At 52.6% G+C, this 17823-nt stretch overlaps 1 protein-coding gene across 4 annotated transcripts in view; it reads left to right on the forward strand.

Moving 5' to 3' along the window:
• The window catches only part of Ssbp3 (single stranded DNA binding protein 3), a 150197-nt gene that overhangs the window by 117790 nt on the left and 14584 nt on the right, over positions 1–17823 (forward strand). For 2 of the 4 annotated variants that reach the window (XM_028888126.1, XM_028888118.2), the window contains exons 6-9: positions 9273–9353; positions 10291–10350; positions 13081–13147; positions 13245–13321. In XM_028888126.1, the coding sequence (XP_028743959.1) occupies positions 9273–9353; positions 10291–10350; positions 13081–13147; positions 13245–13321 (285 nt within the window). The remainder of the gene's footprint in view (positions 1–9272; positions 9354–10290; positions 10351–13080; positions 13148–13244; positions 13322–17823) is intronic. The other 2 variants (XM_028888145.1, XM_028888136.2) reach the window with 1 other exon arrangement.

Below are 17823 nucleotides of genomic sequence, written 5' to 3' on the forward strand. Positions count from 1 at the left end.
TCAGAGGGCACACAGGCCGGGCTCCTGCCACATCTCCGGCTTCGTCCATCACCCCAGAGTCACTCCTTGGGCTTCTGCCAAAGTCCTCCAGGGACTGTGTATGTGTATGCCCATGTGACAACGGACCAGGCACCTCTAACGTGTTTCACTTAACGGAGAAAAGAGTCCCAGGTCATCCCATCATGTCGGGGAAGCAAAAGAAACCATAGACCTAAGGGAGCCATGGGGGCAGAATACAAATCGCTGGCCTCCAGGTCTGTTCTCAGGTATCTGCCGTTTGGTGGGTGGGTGGTGGAGGCTGAATTCTGGGCATTCTGGGTGTGTGGCTTCCAGGGCCCCCGCTAGCTACCCTCTTCCTGGTTGCCTGTGAGCCATCATGAACTGTCTGTTGAGCTGTGCAGTGCTAGGTTGGAGGGGCTGTGTGCACAGGTGAGTCCAGAGGCCTTCCCGTAGAGCAGGATTCTCTGGGTAGAGGAGGCCAGGCCTCTTTAACATGCACCTCACCTTCACTGTGCTGCTGTGATTAACAGCAGCGCCTGAGCGCTGGCAGGCAGGCAGGGTGGAGGCTGGCAGGCAGGAGCTGGCTGCATGGTAACACTGCCCAATTTCAGAGCAAATGGCAGTGTTTAAGGGGGCGGGGAGCAGATTGCTCTGGCCGAGCAGGAATATTCTCCCAGTGTCCAGAGGAACCGATGCAGTTTACTCTCGAGGTCCATCTCCACTTCTTACACATCCCCAAAACATGTTACTTTGCAATGAAGAGAAGTCAGAGGAAGAAGGGTCTGTCATCTGGAGCCTGCTAGACGCCCTCAGGGAACCTTGACTGAGTCAGTGTCGTGACAGATCCCAGCAAGGCCACAGAGTCCACTCACAGCAAGAATATAATGGCTTTCCTCCTCCCCCACGTAGTTGGCAAGTGACGAGAATTAGCACCCTGGACAGCTGTTAGCTCGCAGGTTCCCCATGGCCATAGGTTCTGAGTCTTGACTTGAGAAAGAAATAGAGAAACATGTTGGGGGAAAGAAATGGATGTGTGATCCTTGGAGATAACAGTCTAATAGTGACTTCCTTACAGTAGCTCCCATAGATTAAAACTCTTCAGTACCAGGCCCAGGTCCCCACCTTTGTGTAAGCACGCCTTTTCCTGAACTGGGGCTGCCTGGACTCCATCCTGTGGGCCGACTGTCCAGGGCACATTTGCACCCTCCGGGGTCCTGCCTCCTGCCATTCTGCCACGGTCACTGTTTGTCTGAATCTCTCCTGCACTGGGTTTCTGTCTCTGATGCTGCTGCTGTGGTCATGGTTTCATGTTGGTCTCTCCAGCCAGCCTTCAGCTTCAGAGGTTGCTCGTGTCTCCAGTGCTTAACATACACATGGCACAGAGGATGGTGCCCAGTAGTCAGATGGGCCGACTGAAGCAAGCTGTGGGACCTGCCCATTAGTCTGAATGCTGGGTACTTTTCCTTTGCCCAAAGGTGGCCAATTACACAGATAGCAGGGAGACCTCAAGGTTTTAGTGACTCCCAAAATCTCTCCTCTTTTGCCCCATCCCAACCCATGCATTCAAGATTAGACCTGATGAACTCAGAGATTCCTCCATGCACCTCAGTCCTTAGGAAAGGGGCCAAGCAGTCTGAACCTGCCAAAAGAATGCAAATGCTCATGTCAGAGACAAGAAGCCCGGCACTGTGGCAGGGATGAAGTAATTGAGATCGTCACCAAGGAGGATCTCTGGGGATGAGGGCAGGGATGCACACACGGAGGTCAAGGTCAGCTTCTGAGTCAGTTTCTTTCTTCCACCCTGTGGGTCCAGGGATCACACTTAGGTCATTAAGCATGGCAGCACTAAGCAGCCCTCTCACCAGCCCTGGTGCTGGCTTTCATGCTGTGGTGATGAACTGTAGCTTATTCAGGACCAAAAGTCAAGCAAACCAGGCTGGCTGGTGAATGATGATGTGGTATTTGCCAGTCCCCGGCTTGCGTTCCTTCCGGCTATCTCCCGTGGGATAAATCTTGGCTCTCTAATGCCTTAATGTCACTGGTTTGTCATCCACCCCCTCACCCCCCCACCCATCCCCCTCCCCATCCCCCACCCCACCGCCGCCGCCACACGCTTCAAACTCACTGTGTGGCCGAGGCTATCTGTGGCCCTTGACCCTCTTGCCTTCGCCTCCCCAGTGCGTGTGCAACCACGCCTGACTCCATTTTCTCCTTTGCAAATATTTGATTTTGATTTTCTTTGTCTTTTAAGGGAGATGTGAGTTTAAAGTAAGTCAAAAGGTGTGTGTCGTATTACATTTTTCCTTACAAATTAATAAAGGTCCCCCTTCCCCCTGGTCAGCCATGAGAACCATCATCTCATTCAGCTGTTGGTAGATCAGTCCTGTGATGGGCAGGCTAGTAACGTCCAAGGCTTTGTGAGCCACGTTGTGACTGCTCAGCACAGAGGTACAGATGAACCGCTGATGCTGATGAACATGGCTGTGTCCCAATAAAACTTTATAAAGAGCTGGCAGGCCAGATTTCTCTCTGAGCTTACTGTAGTCGGATAGCTGTGCCCTTGGCATCTTTCTGCTGCCACCCACCCCAGCCTCGCCCTGAACTGTGCACAGAGCTGAGTGTGCACATGTGCCTTCCTGGCTGGGGCATGGCTGGCCCCTTTCTCTGCCTAAGAGCAGTAAGCACAAATTCCCTTCCCGTAGGGGTAACAGTATAGTCACTGTAAGAGTTGGAGTAAGAAGAGGACCGTTCCTTCTCTTTGTTTTAGAAGCCATCATCTAGCTGGGCACAGTGGCACATACTTTAATCACAGAACTCAGGAGGCAGAGGCAGGCAGATCTGAGTTCAAGGCCAGCCTGGTCTACCGAGTAAGTTCCAGGACAGCCAGGGCTACACAAGGAAGCCCTGTCTCAAACAACAACAGCAATGAAAACCAAGACATCATCATCATCTACTGGCTCATGGGCAAGTGTGTCACGTACATGTTGAGATTCCTTTTCTTGAGTGTTCCGTGTGTCTTAGAGGGCCCATTTGAGATTCACGTTCACTGTGAGTCATCTCTCCTTCGCCCAGTGCGTCCTGACTTCTCGGGGAGACGGACTGGGAAGAGGGCCGTGGTTCTGGCTTTCCTTAGCTCAGGTAGGAAGCAGTGCGCCTCTGCTGATGCTCCCTGATGGTTCCCCAGAGTGAAAATGCTCATTGTGCATTCCTTCTCACTCTTAACTGGTGACTTCCCCACCCCAGGAAGATGGCCACCTGCCACTTACCGGAAGTCTGGCCCCATCCCCCTGTCCCATGCCCACCGTGTTGTGAGCTCATCCATGGGGCACCCAGCAACCCCACCTGATGGCTCAGGCTCCTAACTCAGCTTCCAGAAGCTCTTGCTGTGTGTGCACAGATTCACACTGGGCCTACACAGAAGAGATTCTCAGTCCCTCCACCTTAGAATCTGCGTTCCCCAGTGTGCTCACCCATTAACAAAAGAAAAGGCCTTTCCCAGGGGACACACTGAACCAGGACAGAAAGACAGCTCTCTGCGCTGTGGCGGATTGGTTCTTTCATGCAGACAGAAGTGAAGAAGGAACATCTCCTCTGGTGAGCACTTGTAGCGTTGACTTGACCTTCTCTGATCCTGCCAGATGTCAGCCTCCAGTTCCAGTGGGCAAAGCTGACGGCGTGTGCGGATGCAGGACAGCTGTGGCTCATGCGCACATCTTGGTCCTCTCTGCAGAGTAGGGCTCACAGCCTTTTCTGCCCACGTTTGTGTCCAAGGAATGGAGTTGATTGTGAAGTACTTTTGCTGTGTGTGTAGTCATCATAATTTTATATTCCTTATCTACAGCAACACGTCCAGCAGGCCAGTGGCCACTAGTCCCACAAGACCCTCATACTCTACTGCTGACCGATAAAACCCAGAGTCCACAGAGTTAGGTGGGGATGTCATGGGCTCTTACTTTACCCCTTGAAACTACGTCTTTAAGTCCCTTTTCCAATGACCTCTGAGGACAAAAGTCAGATTTGGCCTAGATGATAATGATACCACCATTACGAAGCACTGTCCCAGCCCTTGGGACTGGGTATTAACAAAGGACCTGGATGGAGAACAGTCAAGGGCCTAGGCCACAAAGCCATGGCTCTAACCCTGGTGTCACAGCCTTAACCTTATGCCTGCTCCTTCCAGGCATGTGCAGGTACTCCTGGGGGAGTGTAGGTGGCATTTAAGAAAGGAGCACATAATTTTTCTTTTCTTCTTTAAAAATTAGTATATGTTTTGTTTTCTCTAATCATTTTTACTATATTAAAGAACTGTCATCCTTTACCCGAGTCATTTAGAGTACCAACTTGGTCAGTCTGTTGGTACCCACATGTTATCTTAGTTCCTCGAGCTCAAAAGCATTAGAGGTACCACCCAGAGCTTTTCGAGGCCCGAGGCCCCTTGATGGTAGCTGCATGGTCGCCTCACTGCACAGGCCCTGTCCTGGATGTTCTAATGGGGCAAAGAACAACCAGTGTTGCCCCATGGCTCTGTACACACCACCACCTGACAAGCAGGCTATTGGCCGAGGCTTGCAGGATACTCTATGGCTTTCCTCAGGCTGAGGACCCTCAGGGCAGGACACTCTGACCCAGGCCAGCACCAGCCAGCCACATTGCCATTTTCCCTGTCAGAGACAAGAATGCCCGAGAGGCCCATCGTGAGCTGGGCCACGCTGCTGCAGTGTCTATATAGATGGTTCCGTTTCTTTTCCGGAGGCCTGAGACTCAGGGATGTTAGGGAATTGGACTCACCACATACACATCGAGGCTTTCCGCATCATGCCCTAGCGCATCTCTCCAAAGCTTCGGTACGGGGCGTAGCCAGATTGTGGCAGGCGAGGCTCTTGTCGTGAAATGCTTTTCTGCAGAGACCTCCGATCTTGGAGCCACAAGAGCGCTGCTCCCTACCATGCTGATGCCCGTAAAGGCCTTTCCACTAGACCATCAGCATCCAGGTTGTAAGGGTCTGTGGAATGGCCGGGCACTTGCCTCCATCACACCCGTAACCAAGCCTCCCGGGCCCTGCCTAAGTGGCTCTCACAACCTGCTGGATATAACACTACTTAATGCTGAAATTACAGGAAAAAGAATGAGAAGGCAGTGTGGGGGTTCCGGTGTCCAAAGGCAGCGATCTAGAGGCAGCTATGAGGGAAGAGCAAATCCATGAACAGGGTCGGGGCAGTAGGAAAGCCACACAGAACATGCGTATATTTGCTGCCGCCGCTTCCAAAATTCAGGAGCTGGGATTGCCCTTCATTTGGTTCCCCCTCGACTCGGGTCCCCTGTCCCCACTCCATAGACAGTGAGGGTAGTAGATAGGTCTGTTCTTCTGCGGGAGCTCCCGGGGGCTCCTAGAGCAGATCTATACTCTGTGGCCACTCTGCGCCTCAGTTTACCTCTCTGGGCAGCATCATTAACACTGGGCCAGGAGCGCTCCTGGACACAGATATGCTGCTCATGGGCTTGCAGGATGGTGGACTCCTCCAGATCCCTGGGCCCCAGAGTCAGGCTTTGAAACCTGCCTGTTCCCCCCACTCAGTAACTAACTACAGAGCTAATGAGTACCTTCCCCTTTCTGAGCTTTGTTCTTGGCTCTGAAAGGGCGTGGCTGGTGGTCCTTACGTTGCAGTACGTAGGATCGAGTGAGCTGGTCCAGGCAAAGGCCCATTCTCCCGCCCCTGTGTTGTCAGAATTGCTTTTGCTCATCAGTGAGAGGCCAAGAGCAGCCAGCGACAAAGCTGGGATTTGAACCCAGGTTTTCCCACTCCCCACGCCCTGTTTCTTTAAAAACAGATGTAGACGGGGACGTTAGTCTGTCACAGAGAGAACCCTGGTAAATGAATTAGGAGGCTTCGCTCAGCAAATAGGTAGTTCCTGGTAGGCCCTAGCCTGGGCTTTCCTTCCCTATAAATGAAAGACATTGGGGAAAGTGGGGGCGGGGTCTGTCACTCTAGGGCCATCTGTAAGCAGGGGACTACCGGAGCTGTGCTCGGCCCTCCTGATCCACCCTAGTGTTGTACAGTTCTTGTGGCAGAAACCCCCCAGCACCACCCTTGAGGGAATGGGCCTGGGCCAGCCATGCTTCTAGACAAAGCTATTTTAGGGCCTTCAAACGGCCTCTGGCAGCTAAACTCCAAGAACTTGTCCTGCCTGGGAAACTGATCACCAGGACACCCCAGGCCCAGCTCACTTGTTCAGTCTCTGGGGAGCCGCCTCCCATCCCCGCAAAGGTCCAAAACCTCCAGCAAGGGCTTTGTTTGTTTTGTCCTACGTCCTGCGTAGTTTTGCCCACACAGAACCAACTGAAAAGACCATTGAGTTCCCTTCCTGTAAGCGAACCGGCCGCTCTCTGGAGAGGCCAGTGCAGCCACCGGTTGTCGGCTGAAGGAAGCGGCGGTGGAGATTCCTCAGAACATAATGCTGCGCTTTGCTCCTGAGGACGTGAGGGGTTCCTTCTGGGGTGCTGCAGTCTGAAGGACACAGCGCAGTAAGACATGGCCAGGCCGAGGACAGATAGTAGGGGTCCAGTGAACCCGAGTGACCCACTGGCACATGGGAAGCTTTTTGCTTCCGACCCATACAGCAGGCTCCGGGAAAGGCCAGGGGCTGTGCCTGGAAGTTTATAAAGCCGCAGGTCAGTGGCTGACAGTCAGTCGGGTGATGTTGTCCCCTCAGGGAGATGACTTGAGCCTCATCTGAATGGAGGTTGCCATGGGTTTTCTCTCCGGGCCATCTCTGTTGGCCGGGGCCAGGGTTCTCTGGCCCACCTTCACATCCATAAGGAGACATGGGAACTGCTGATCCCCAGGTTCAGCAGCCCCTCCCCTCCCTGTCCCCACATGCCAGGGCCTCACCAATAGCCTTGCTCTGTGTTGTGTCTGTCTGGGTGACAAACTAGCTGTCTCCACATGTTCAGAACCCCCCCTGGCTTCTAGCCAGGCTTCAGACCTGGTGTTGAGCACTGAGCCTCAAGGCAGCCGTCATGTGAGGCCCCAAGGTGCGCACCTGTGGGTGCCTCAAGTCCTTTCCTCTACTCGGCAAGTGAGGTGGCCACTAGGAACGACACAGGTGTGAGAGGTTCGCCCCCAACAGCCTGCCCGCTCTGCAGACGCACTTCCGTGACCAGGGGAGGGAGGCAGGGCTGCTAGGGAGGAGGCCCTCCCTGTTGCCAAGAGCTGGGGGACCAGCAGACGAGCCTTTGCCCCCTCTTGGCAGCTGGACCTTACCCTTGAGCTCTCTTCCTCCGTTCTTTCTCGTTTTCTTTTTTTTGGGGGGTTGGCTTCAAATTATCTTGTTTTGTTTACATTACACCCAAGTTTTGTGGCACAAAAGACTTGCAGGTGCAAATATGTCCCGCCTTCATTAACTTCCCCTCCCTTTTTAATTTATGTGATTTCAATTTTCCTTCCCTGTACTGTTAATTAGGGGACCCTCTAATCAGTGCCATTATCACAGTGGTATTCATGTTTAGGAAAGCCGCTAAACAAATGCTTGCAAAATTGCTAAATGGCTAATTAATGTCTGTTAATTAAGAAAATTGCTCATGGTAACAAACCATGCCGCTGCTGGCAGCCGCTAGAAAGACACACACTTGTTGAAATTAGTAGCGTGGCAGGTAGGGGAACATCTGCTCCTCCAAGCCTTCCGGAAGTGAACAGCCCCTCACTTAGCCAGGAAGCTCTAGGCCTGTCCCCGGCGGCGCCCTGGGCTGCTGGACAGCCCTTGACTCTTGTTCTGCACACTTCTTGGTTGTCTCGGCCTCACCTCCACCCCACCTCCCCACCCCCACCCCGGCCCCTCAGTGAGCAGAGCGTGGCTGCCTGGTTTTGAGACCGAGGATGGAACCAATCACTGTGGCCAACTTGTAGCTTTTCCTTTGAGAAAAAAGTAGCTTTCCTTACCCTTCATGAATATCTGGAGTTTTCCTCCAAAATCACTGCCAATGCTAAGGGACAGTCAAGGTGGAGAATAGTGCATTGGGATGCGTGACTCATGCCCCTATCCTGAGTCCAGGTCCCAATGGCCTGTTGACCAGAAGGGGCTTCTATGGCAAACTGTCTGTGACCCACAGTGGGACACTTCTGTGACATTGTCTCCTGCACACTAGACGTTCTAAAGAGATACTCTCCTTGTGATACATAAATAAGGCTCCCTGATGTTTTCTTTTCCTTTATTCCTCTTGTTTTTGTTGTGTTTGTACTTACTATATTGATATCAGCACCCACTCCTGGGTTACAACCCACAGTTTGACCAACTCTGGGGATTAAATGAATTCATCTCCTCATGCTTGGTAGGGAGCCAAGGTAAGGATAGCCCAGAGCTTTGGCTCAGCTTGGACTGCAGATGGTTCACTGTCACCTGGTGTGGAAAGTGGGCCCTCCACCCCTGACCCGCCAAGCAGTGATAGTCCCCCCTGCGCCACCTTACTCTTGGCCAGCCCCGCCTCTTAGAGGTGGTGTGGCTGGGACCCGGTCTCTTCATGTCTTGGGACCTGTTTTCCACATTTGTCAAAGTTGGAAGAAGAGACACTGCCATGCAGAGCTGTACTGAGCTGTAGGTGAATTCATGAACCACAGAGCCCCGGCACTGCTCACACTGGGCGGATGCCTGGCGACTCTCTGTATTCCCCATTGGATTAGAACCTAGTGCCGCCTGCTCTCTGCTTCTGTCCCTGTTCATCCATCGTTCCCTCCGTCCCTCTTCCACCCAGCAGACCCTTGACAAACACCGTCCCAGATGACCCGCTCTCTGTCTGTCAGACTGTGAGCTCCTTGAGGGCAGGGACTCCGCCCGATGCCTCGCGGGTCTTCCGAAAGTGGTACTTGCAGGCTTGGCGTCTGGGCCCGGGGGCCCTGTCTGTACCATTGTCCGAGTCAACCAGCGTATTTAACATGGCAAACTCTGTTCAGCGGTAGCCTGTGTCCGGCCCTCGCTCCTGTGTGCTTTGATGAAGGTGCTTTGTTTTATTTTGTTGTTGTTGTTGTTTTTTTCCAAATCCCCTGTGAATGTTCTGGTCAGCCTCCCTCCTTCCCGCCTGCCTGCCCGCCGTTGTTCGTCATTGAACCAGGACCCAAGCAGCGCTCCGCCACCTCCCGCCAGCCACAGCCCACCACCCGCACGCCCGCCCGCCCGCCCGCCGCCACTCTGCGTTTTGGTTTAATTTTTGTTCTTTTAAGCTTCTGCGCTTTCTCCATGTGCTGTGATCTATAACCTGCCTCTACTGTCTGGCCTCACAGGGTCCTCCGGGGTCACAGCCCTCGCCGCACGCACAGCCTCCACCTCACAATCCCAGCAGCATGATGGGACCCCACAGTCAGGTAAACGCACTGCGGCTCACCGGCCCGCCAGCCGGGGGGCGCGGGGCAGGAGGAAGGAGAGAGCCCGTAGAGGAAAAACAAAAATCACAATGTGCTCCAGGGGTGCCTTCCAGTCATAATTGACGAGTTTAATTGAAATCTATCTATCTATCTATTTTCTAAAGACAGTCTTCGTTTCTTGGACATCCCACCCAGTTTGGATACGAAACCAAGAGAAAAGAAACAAAAAATATTTCTGTGACCTTGTCAGTGGCCTTTATGTTTTTGTTTTTTCCTCTCTCACTTTTGTTTGATTTTTGAGTTTGGTCAACCATTTGTTTGTAACCAAGGCTGCATCCCTGGCCTTTTCTTTGTGCACTCTCGCTGCTGAGAAAGCTTTCTCGCCCATTTCCCGCATTAAGTTAGGGAGCCCGCTGTCCCTTACTGGTTTTTTTTGTTGTTGTTGTTGTTGTTGTTGTTGTTTTTCTTTTTGGTTTTTTTTTTTTTCATCCATGTTTTCCCATGAGTCCTTGCTCCCTTCCCACTCCTCTTTGTCGATGGTTTCCCTGTGTGTGCTTGTGTGTGTGTGCTTGTGTGCTTTGTCTGCAGACCTGAAGATGTGACGTCTCCCTCCTCTTTCTGGTTGTTTTATTTGCCCTCGTGGAGAGCAGAGGTGGTCTCCTTTGCCCTGCATTGATTTAGCTATTCTGCATCCTGTGTGAAGTCCCAGTCGCTGCCCCTCCACCCAAAGTAGATTCCTGCAAGCCAGTTGTGTTGTGTGGATCTTTTGTTCCTCTGCCCAAGGGAAGTTTTGCCCGGAAGGAAGAGGCCGCCGGACTAGAGAGAGCTTTAAAGAGCACTAGTTGTAATAAACTGGACTTTGCACAGTGCAAAGCATTTGTGTTTGTCACTATTTAGTAGTTCAGGCTGTCATTGAACTAATTCCCTATAATTACAGCCTTTTATGTCACCGCGATATGCAGGCGGCCCCAGGCCTCCGATCAGAATGGGAAACCAGGTACAGTACCTTTTCTTGTTCTCCTCCCGCACCCCCCACCCCCACCCCCAGCCATCCTTAGGCCTAGAGAGACCTGGACTCGTCAAAAGTCCAAGGGGTGGAGGACCAGGGGGTAAGGTGGGGGTTAAACCTGCCCGAGGGTCTGCTCTGAGTCCGTGGTCCAGCATTTAACCTGCCTGTCACAAGGAGGCTGTCTTCAGAGAGTAGCCTCTGGTGGGATTGCATAGACACAGCTCTTGTTGAGAAAGTGGTAGCGACCCTAACCCTCCCTCCAGCCCCTTCTTGGAAGAGGGTCTTCCTCCTTAATGAAGTCAATTGACAAAGTGCTTTTTTTTTTTTCCTGGAAGCTTTTGAGAATTGCCAAGGCTGGCAAATATAATCCTGCTATTAGAGGGCAAATGTCCTGTAGGAATGCTTAGATCAGGCAGGAGCCTGGCTTTGGAGGGAGCACGGCGTTTGTGAGATTTTTCAGCAGTCTGTCTGCTTCCCTGAAACAAGGAAGGATTTGTTCATTCCTACAATTAGAAAAGTATCCTGCTTACGAAGAGGGCTTTTCAGCCCAGGGTCGCATACCTTCTTCTGGACCTTTGGGGTGGCAGTTTAGGGTGGGCTGGCCTTCCTTGGGGTGGATTGCTGAAGAAGTACAGATGTCTCTGCTGAGGTGGACAGACAACCTGATGGAGGTGTAGGGAAGATTTTTCTTCATGCCAAAACATTTTTTTTTAGCCAAAATTCTTCCAATGACTTAGCAAAAAATCTTTAAAAAAAAAAATCTCACAGCAGTCCCACACACCCAGAGCTGGGAACGGAGTCGCTTGTGTAGGAGCTCTCTGGGGTTTGTCTGGGTGAGAAGGCCGGGAGACGTGATGTGGGGATCGTGGAAAAACTGGTGTGAAACTGCCCGGGGTATTTCCACCTTGCTGTTTTCCTCTCCCATTGTCCTTTGTTTCCTGTTTTCTCCAACACAAAGGGGGCAAATTTAGACAAAAGGAATTGAGAAAGCCAGGTTTTTTAGCAACACTTCTTGAGTATGTCACAGGTGAGGGAGCAGGAGGAGGGAGGAAGGAGTGACTTTTCCAAGGCCAGGGCCGTAGAAGAGCAGGTTTACCTCCAAGGGCATCTCTGTCCCCCGTGGGCCACTGGGGGATCCACACAACAAGATTATGACCCCCACCCACAGGGCTGTATTTCCTTCTCAGGTATGAAGGCATCGGCCTTCTAGTGTGAGACTTGCTCTCCTTGGCCACCCATCACATATTCTTCCTTCCCTACTCAAAGCCCAGATGGTCCTACCCCTGTTTTCAGATGCCCCACTGCAGATAGTAATTCCCAGACCCCTTAGCCTGTTCTATCCCCGGCTGAAACCCCTGCCATGTAGCAGGCTTAGAAGCTACAAAGGATGCTGTACAAAAAGCGGCCATTGTTAGCGCTCTCTGGACAGGATAGGTGGGGTATACCTGTACTGGGATCTAGGAGGCCCAAATCCCTGACCCCCATTAAAAACCACCAGTCCAAATGGGCAGACGCAGACCAGCCAGGTGAGTCTTAGTTCAGGAACTTGAGGGGACCGAGGGGGGACAGATAAATTCAGGGTGCAGGGACCCAGCCTCACCAGCTCCCCAGGCAGTCAGAAGCAGCAGGTGACAGTACTGCTTTGTGAACCTGAGATGCAGCCTAGCCAGAGGCGTTGCCTTAGCCTCGTGCTCCTGCTCAGTTGGCTACTGTAGCAGTCAGGGCGGGGGACAGTCAGAGGCCCGCAGCCTCCACCAGGAGCCGTGGCCCTGTCACCAACGCTTTTCTTCCAGGAGCCAAGAGCTCCTCCTTGGCCTAAAGGTCCCACAGGACATGTTGCCCACCCTCTGCTCTCCTCTTCTTTTTCAAATTACAGCTGGAATAACTTTGTCCCAAGTAAATAACTTTTAGTCCGTTTTCATATTACCCCAGCCCTTTTTTTTTTTTTTTTTTTTTTAATTTATTTTAACTTTATTTTATATGCATTGGTGTGAAGGTGTCAGATCCGGGAGATCTGAACTTACAGACAGTTGTGAGCTGCCATGTGGGTGCTGGGAATTGAACCCGGGTCCTCCGGAAGAGCAGCCAGTGCTCTTAACCATTGAGCCATCTCTCCAGCCCCTTTTTGACGACGGTCACAGTAGCACCTACGACTGGAAGAGCAGGCCGTCCTTAAGCAACCTGTTCCTCTACCGGGAGCTGGGAGGCCTGGGTGGCTCTGCTGACTCAGGTTCAAGGTCTTAGCGCTCTGGACCTCCGTTAGCCTCACCTGAATCTCCCTGGCTTACCTGTGAAGGCCTCCTGTGGTGATAGCCCTTTAACCAGTGGCTCCCTCTGAGTCCTTGTTATCTGGAGGACTTAGATGAGCTACATCTCTGAAGCAAAAGGAAGGTGGGATTGGACTTAAACGGCAGTCCCTGGGGTCCGTGTGCTGCCCCGTGGGTGAGGCTGGAGTGAGGTCATAGCATGCCTCGTTCCTGGACAGCAGATGTGCAGGCTCAGATGGAGAGCCTGGCTCCCCACTTTACTCCTTCCTGGTGCTACCATGTTCACAAATGCTTGCAAGAACGTCTGCGCTGCTTTCCAGAGCTGGGTGCCCTCCGCAGCTCGCAGAGATGGTCTCAGGAAGGCTGGGTGGGGAGCAGGGTAGGGCAGCAGATGTATCTTCTGCCCCCAGCTCTCGAAGCAGTGACTCAGGCTGTCTCATGTCTCTCTCAGCCTCCAGGAGGAGTTCCTGGGACCCAGCCGTTGCTGCCCAATTCCATGGATCCCACACGACAACAAGGTAGAGAGAGCAGGCAGCGTGGGGGGCCTGGGGGCTGGGGGGGGGCTCCTCTTCACGCTCTCCTAACAGCCCGTGGCTCCTCCATTTTCTTACACAGGTCACCCCAACATGGGAGGGTCAATGCAGAGAATGAACCCTCCCCGAGGCATGGGGCCCATGGGGCCTGGCCCACAGGTAACCAGCTGCCTGTCTGTCTGTCCATCTGTCTCCCCTGCCATCTGTGTGCACCCGCCTTCTCTCCTTTCTCCACAGTCTGTCGGTCTCCCACAGTTCTGGCTCTCAGTTGAAAGGAAGGGCACGTTCAGGTCCCCAGCCCCCCCTCCCTGCCTGTGGGATGCTGGGTGGGAATAGCCTCTGGCTAGACGGTGGGCAGACCTGATAACCCCAGAGAACCTGGGCACGGGGCGCAGCCAGGGAGCCATCTGGGTGGCAGACTCTTCCAGGGTAAGTGTCACAAGCTGTGAAATGGGATCTTCGGAAATCCCTCTTCCCGCCCTAAGTGGAATAGACTTAGAGAGTTCGGTGACCACCTTGTGACTCAGTGGTGGGGCAAGTCAAGTGAGGGTGATGATGTCCTTGGGTGACTTGCTGTGACTTCTCGGGACCCCAGTAGGCAGTTTCACCCCCTGGCAAATGGCGGTCGCTATCCGTGGTCTCAGGTGACGGGCCAGCTCTGGTCCGAAGCTGGCTTCATTGCCGCCAGGCTTCCGCTCCGTGTTGCTTTTGACCAGTGGGCTCCATGATCGAGAAAGGGTGGTTTAAAAACCCGGAGGGCCCTTTTTTAGTGCCCTGTGTCTAGCTACAACTGAGCAGAGTAGTTCTCCTCCTGGACACACCACACGGAAGTACACAGGGGTCTCCTAGGCCGTTCCTGCTCTGGAAACTTGTACTTTCTCCTCTGAGTATTTGAATGTGGCAGGGTTGTTCCATTTTCCTTTGGGAATTCTCCAGAAGTCAGAGAGCAGCTGTGGATAGTGGAAGTGGGAGGATTTTATTCTCTAGAATGTTCCTTCCCCTCTTTTCTGCCATCCTCCGACGTCTTACTTTGTCTCTCCCTCTTTATTATAGGTGACTGGGATTCTTTGGGTTCTCTCCTCGGGTTTCCAGTTCCTCTGGGGCTGAAGTTGTGTTCTCCTGCCCCAGGTGCTCAATTTTGTAGGGAAACCTGTCCTACAAACCCAAAAAGCACCCACTCCTTCCCAGAATCCCCCAACGCCAACCTGCCACTTTTCGGTGGAGTTGAAAGATTTTAGGGCAGTCCTGGCCTCGATCCTCCAGGGAAGAGCGCCACAGCAGTCATGACTTGGGTGCTTTATTTCAGTCTGCCCCAAGTCTCCCAGAGTCCTGTTTCCCTCTCCTGTCATCTTGAGCTGACCACAGGACTGCCCTCGGACAGGGCAGAGGGCAGGATCTGAAGGTTCAGCATCTTCTGTCCAGAGTCAGAAGTGGGGCTCTGTCCCCTTGGCCTGAGTGCATTGTATTCACTGCTGCTGAGGAATTGACAGTGCTGTTGGCTTTTCAGTGTGGTACAGGATCTGAGTGATGCAAGGTGAGATCTTGGTTTCCCTGTGGGGACTCTGAGAGGTTTGACAGAATATCTTTAAGATGAGTAAGCACAATGTCCACCCTGTAGGGTAATGAAGGGACTCCATGCTTAGTGTGTGATCCCTGGGCCTTGGTAGCCTCCATGAAGAAACATACGTTTTCTAACTTTAAGAACTTAAAACTGGCTAGAGAGATGGCTCAGTGGCTAAAAGCACTGGCTGTTCTTCCAGAGGACCCAGGTTCAATTCCCAGCACTCACATAGCAGCTCACAACTGTCTGTAACTCCAGTTCCAGGGGATCTGATACCTTCACATCAATGCACATAAAGTAAAGTTAAATTTAAATAAACAAACAAACAAAAAAAACTTAAAACAGCTGAGTATGGTGATGGTTCACACCTTTAACCCCAGCATTCAGGACAGGAATCAGAGGCAACTGGAGCTCTGTGAGTTCCTGGCCAGCCAGTGCTACGTAGTGAGACCCTGCCAAGTACTTAGCAAGTTCCAGGCCAGCCGAGGGAACAGAACTTAAGGCTGGCGTTCAGGATTCTGGTTGTTTAGGTTTGATTAGGCTCATTTTCTTTTTCTGGCAAAGTCATTAACAGCTTCTCAGGCCTAATCGTGAGGCTGAGTGAGGGCAGAGGGTGGGTGTGGCTCAGTGGCAGAGCTTTTGCCTGATGTGCCTATGACCCTTGGGGCAGATCCCCGGCGTCACAAAAAGTAAAACTGAAAAAAGACGTGGGCTAGAAATGTACCTCCGTGGGTAGAGCACCTGCCTGGCATGCACGGGAGCTGGATGTGACCCCAGCCCTTTTGGAGGTGTCAGCAGGAGAATCAGAGTTCAAGTCATCCCCAGCTACACAGTGAGTTTGAGGCTAGCCTGGGCTACATGAGGACCTGTCTCAAACAAAGAACTAGAGTAAGAACGAGAATTTAGCAGTCAGAATGATGTTATCAGTGACACAGAATATTCTAGAAGTTTAGCTTTTCTCTTGGCTTCTGAATGTCACACCATGTAAGTCTAGCACACTCTTATGAAGAGTCAGGGTCCCAGAGTCTGAGATCCCTTGAGCTCTTGCCTTGGAGGGCCTAAGGTGCTTTGTTTATATCACCCAGAACATGCTAGGTAGGGTGTAATATTAAATCCCAAAATCAAATCTCTGGTGAGCATCCTGGAATCCCCATACCCGCTTACCTCTGAGGCAAGGAGGCCTGGTGTTGATTTAGTATTGGGCCAGGGACAGTCAGGGAGTGAGCATCAGGATCATCTAGGATATAGCTGAGACGTTTGGAACCCGGTCTTAGTAGTGACTGTTCTGTTACTATGAAGAGACATCATGACCAGGGCAACTTAGGAAGGCATTTATTTGGGGGCTGGCTTACAGTTTCAGAGGATGAGTCCATGATGATCATGGAGGGAGCCTGGAGGCGGGCGAGCAAGCAGACGTGGTGCTAGAGAGGTAGCTGAGAGCTCACAGCTCAGCTACAAGTTCCCGGCAGAGAGAGGGGCTGAGCCTGGTGTGTGCTTTGGAAACCCCATTGCCCACCCTGTGGCACACCTGCTCAACAAGTGTGCCTCCTCCAACAAGGCCACACCTCCTAATCCTTCCAAACAGTTCCACTAACTGGGAACCAGGCATTCAAACATGAGCCTCTGGGGACCTTGCTCTTTCAAACCGCCACAAATCCCAAGGCTTTGGACTGCAGAGGGGAGACTCCCATCATACCCCTGACTGCTGAGGCCCCTGCCCAGGCACAGTAGTGGACAGGAGGAAGTGGCCTTAAACTTGGTGCTGGGAGACACTGCTCTCTCCTGGCTGAGCTCTTTCCTATTCCTGTTTGACAAAGAGATGCCAGGAGATGACACCTTCTGAGGCAGGGGAGGGGCGGCTGTGAACATTCTGTTTCTTCTCTTCAGGATCTGTGCCCCGCCTTCGGACCTAGGCCTTTAGGGGCAGCGTAATCGAGCACCGCTCTGTGGGTCGTGTTGTGCCGAGGCTAGACGTAGAGGTGGGACACCACTTGTATGATCCCTAGTGAAGAATCAGAATGTATTTGGCCAATGACCCCTCTAGAATTTTCTGGAAGGAGGTGGGAAGCAGCTATAGCGTGGTCTAGGTCTGTTTTATAGGTTTCAGAAGCAGGTAGAGTGGCTTTCCAGTTTTTGATCCTGTATCCTCTTTCAGCCCAAAGGAATGAGCAGTCCTTTTCCTCCAGGGCCGATGAGGGTTTGGGTGTGCAAAATTACCAGCTGGGAAGAGGCAGTACTTCCACTTCATCCATTTCCATCTAGAAACCGTGTGTGTTAACGTGAAGCAGTGAGTGCCCTGTTGTCCAGGATCTGAGAGTGACTTCTTAGACAACACTCTGACTTTCAGGCTCTTGGTCACCCTGGGTAAAGCAGGGTCAGGACCCTCGGAGTCTCTGGGTACCAGCCAATCCACGGCTGCTGCCATAGCAGTTGTGGAGTTCTGGCCAGAGCTAGCTAGCTAGACTCAGACCACCATCCTAGTTTGTCTATATTTAACAAGTTCAGATAGAGGACCTTCGTGATTCTCCAGGGACAGTCCTGTGCCGCCTGGAGAAAGTGAATCCCCCCCTGGGCCCCAAAGACCCATGCCTGATACAAGCTCAGAGCTTCAGAAGGACAGCTTACCCTGTGCCGAGCCCCCAAGGCTAAGCAAGAGGGAGGGAGGCCCTGGGGAGGCTCCTGTAGCCAGGCACCCTAGCTTAAAGCAAAATGGGAGATCTGGCCCCTCCACTGCCCAGAAGAACGCCAGTCTAGCTTCACGTTCCTCTGCAGATGTGTCTAATGATCGATGGTTCTTCCCATTTGAGGAGAAAGCTAGCAGAGAGCAGGTGACAGGAAGCGTGAGAAAGACTCCCCCTGAGGAAGGTTGAGAGAGCAGCCCCTTCCTGCGGGCACCAGACTGGTCACCTGGTCCAGCAGAGCTGTGGAGCCGGTACCTCCGTTCACCAGCTAGAAGGGAGGAAGGGAGGGAGGCCTTGGGCATGCGCTCCCCATCACTGCAGAGAATTGCTGAGGAAGGTGAAGGACAGCTCCTGGTTAGTACCCAGTCAGCGGGCACGAGCTGGGACAGAGAGAGGTCTTGTTTCTCCAGCAGCTCCAG

The sequence above is a fragment of the Peromyscus leucopus genome, chromosome 2 (assembly GCF_004664715.2).
Source record: "Peromyscus leucopus breed LL Stock chromosome 2, UCI_PerLeu_2.1, whole genome shotgun sequence".
Classification (NCBI taxonomy): domain Eukaryota; kingdom Metazoa; phylum Chordata; class Mammalia; order Rodentia; family Cricetidae; genus Peromyscus; species Peromyscus leucopus.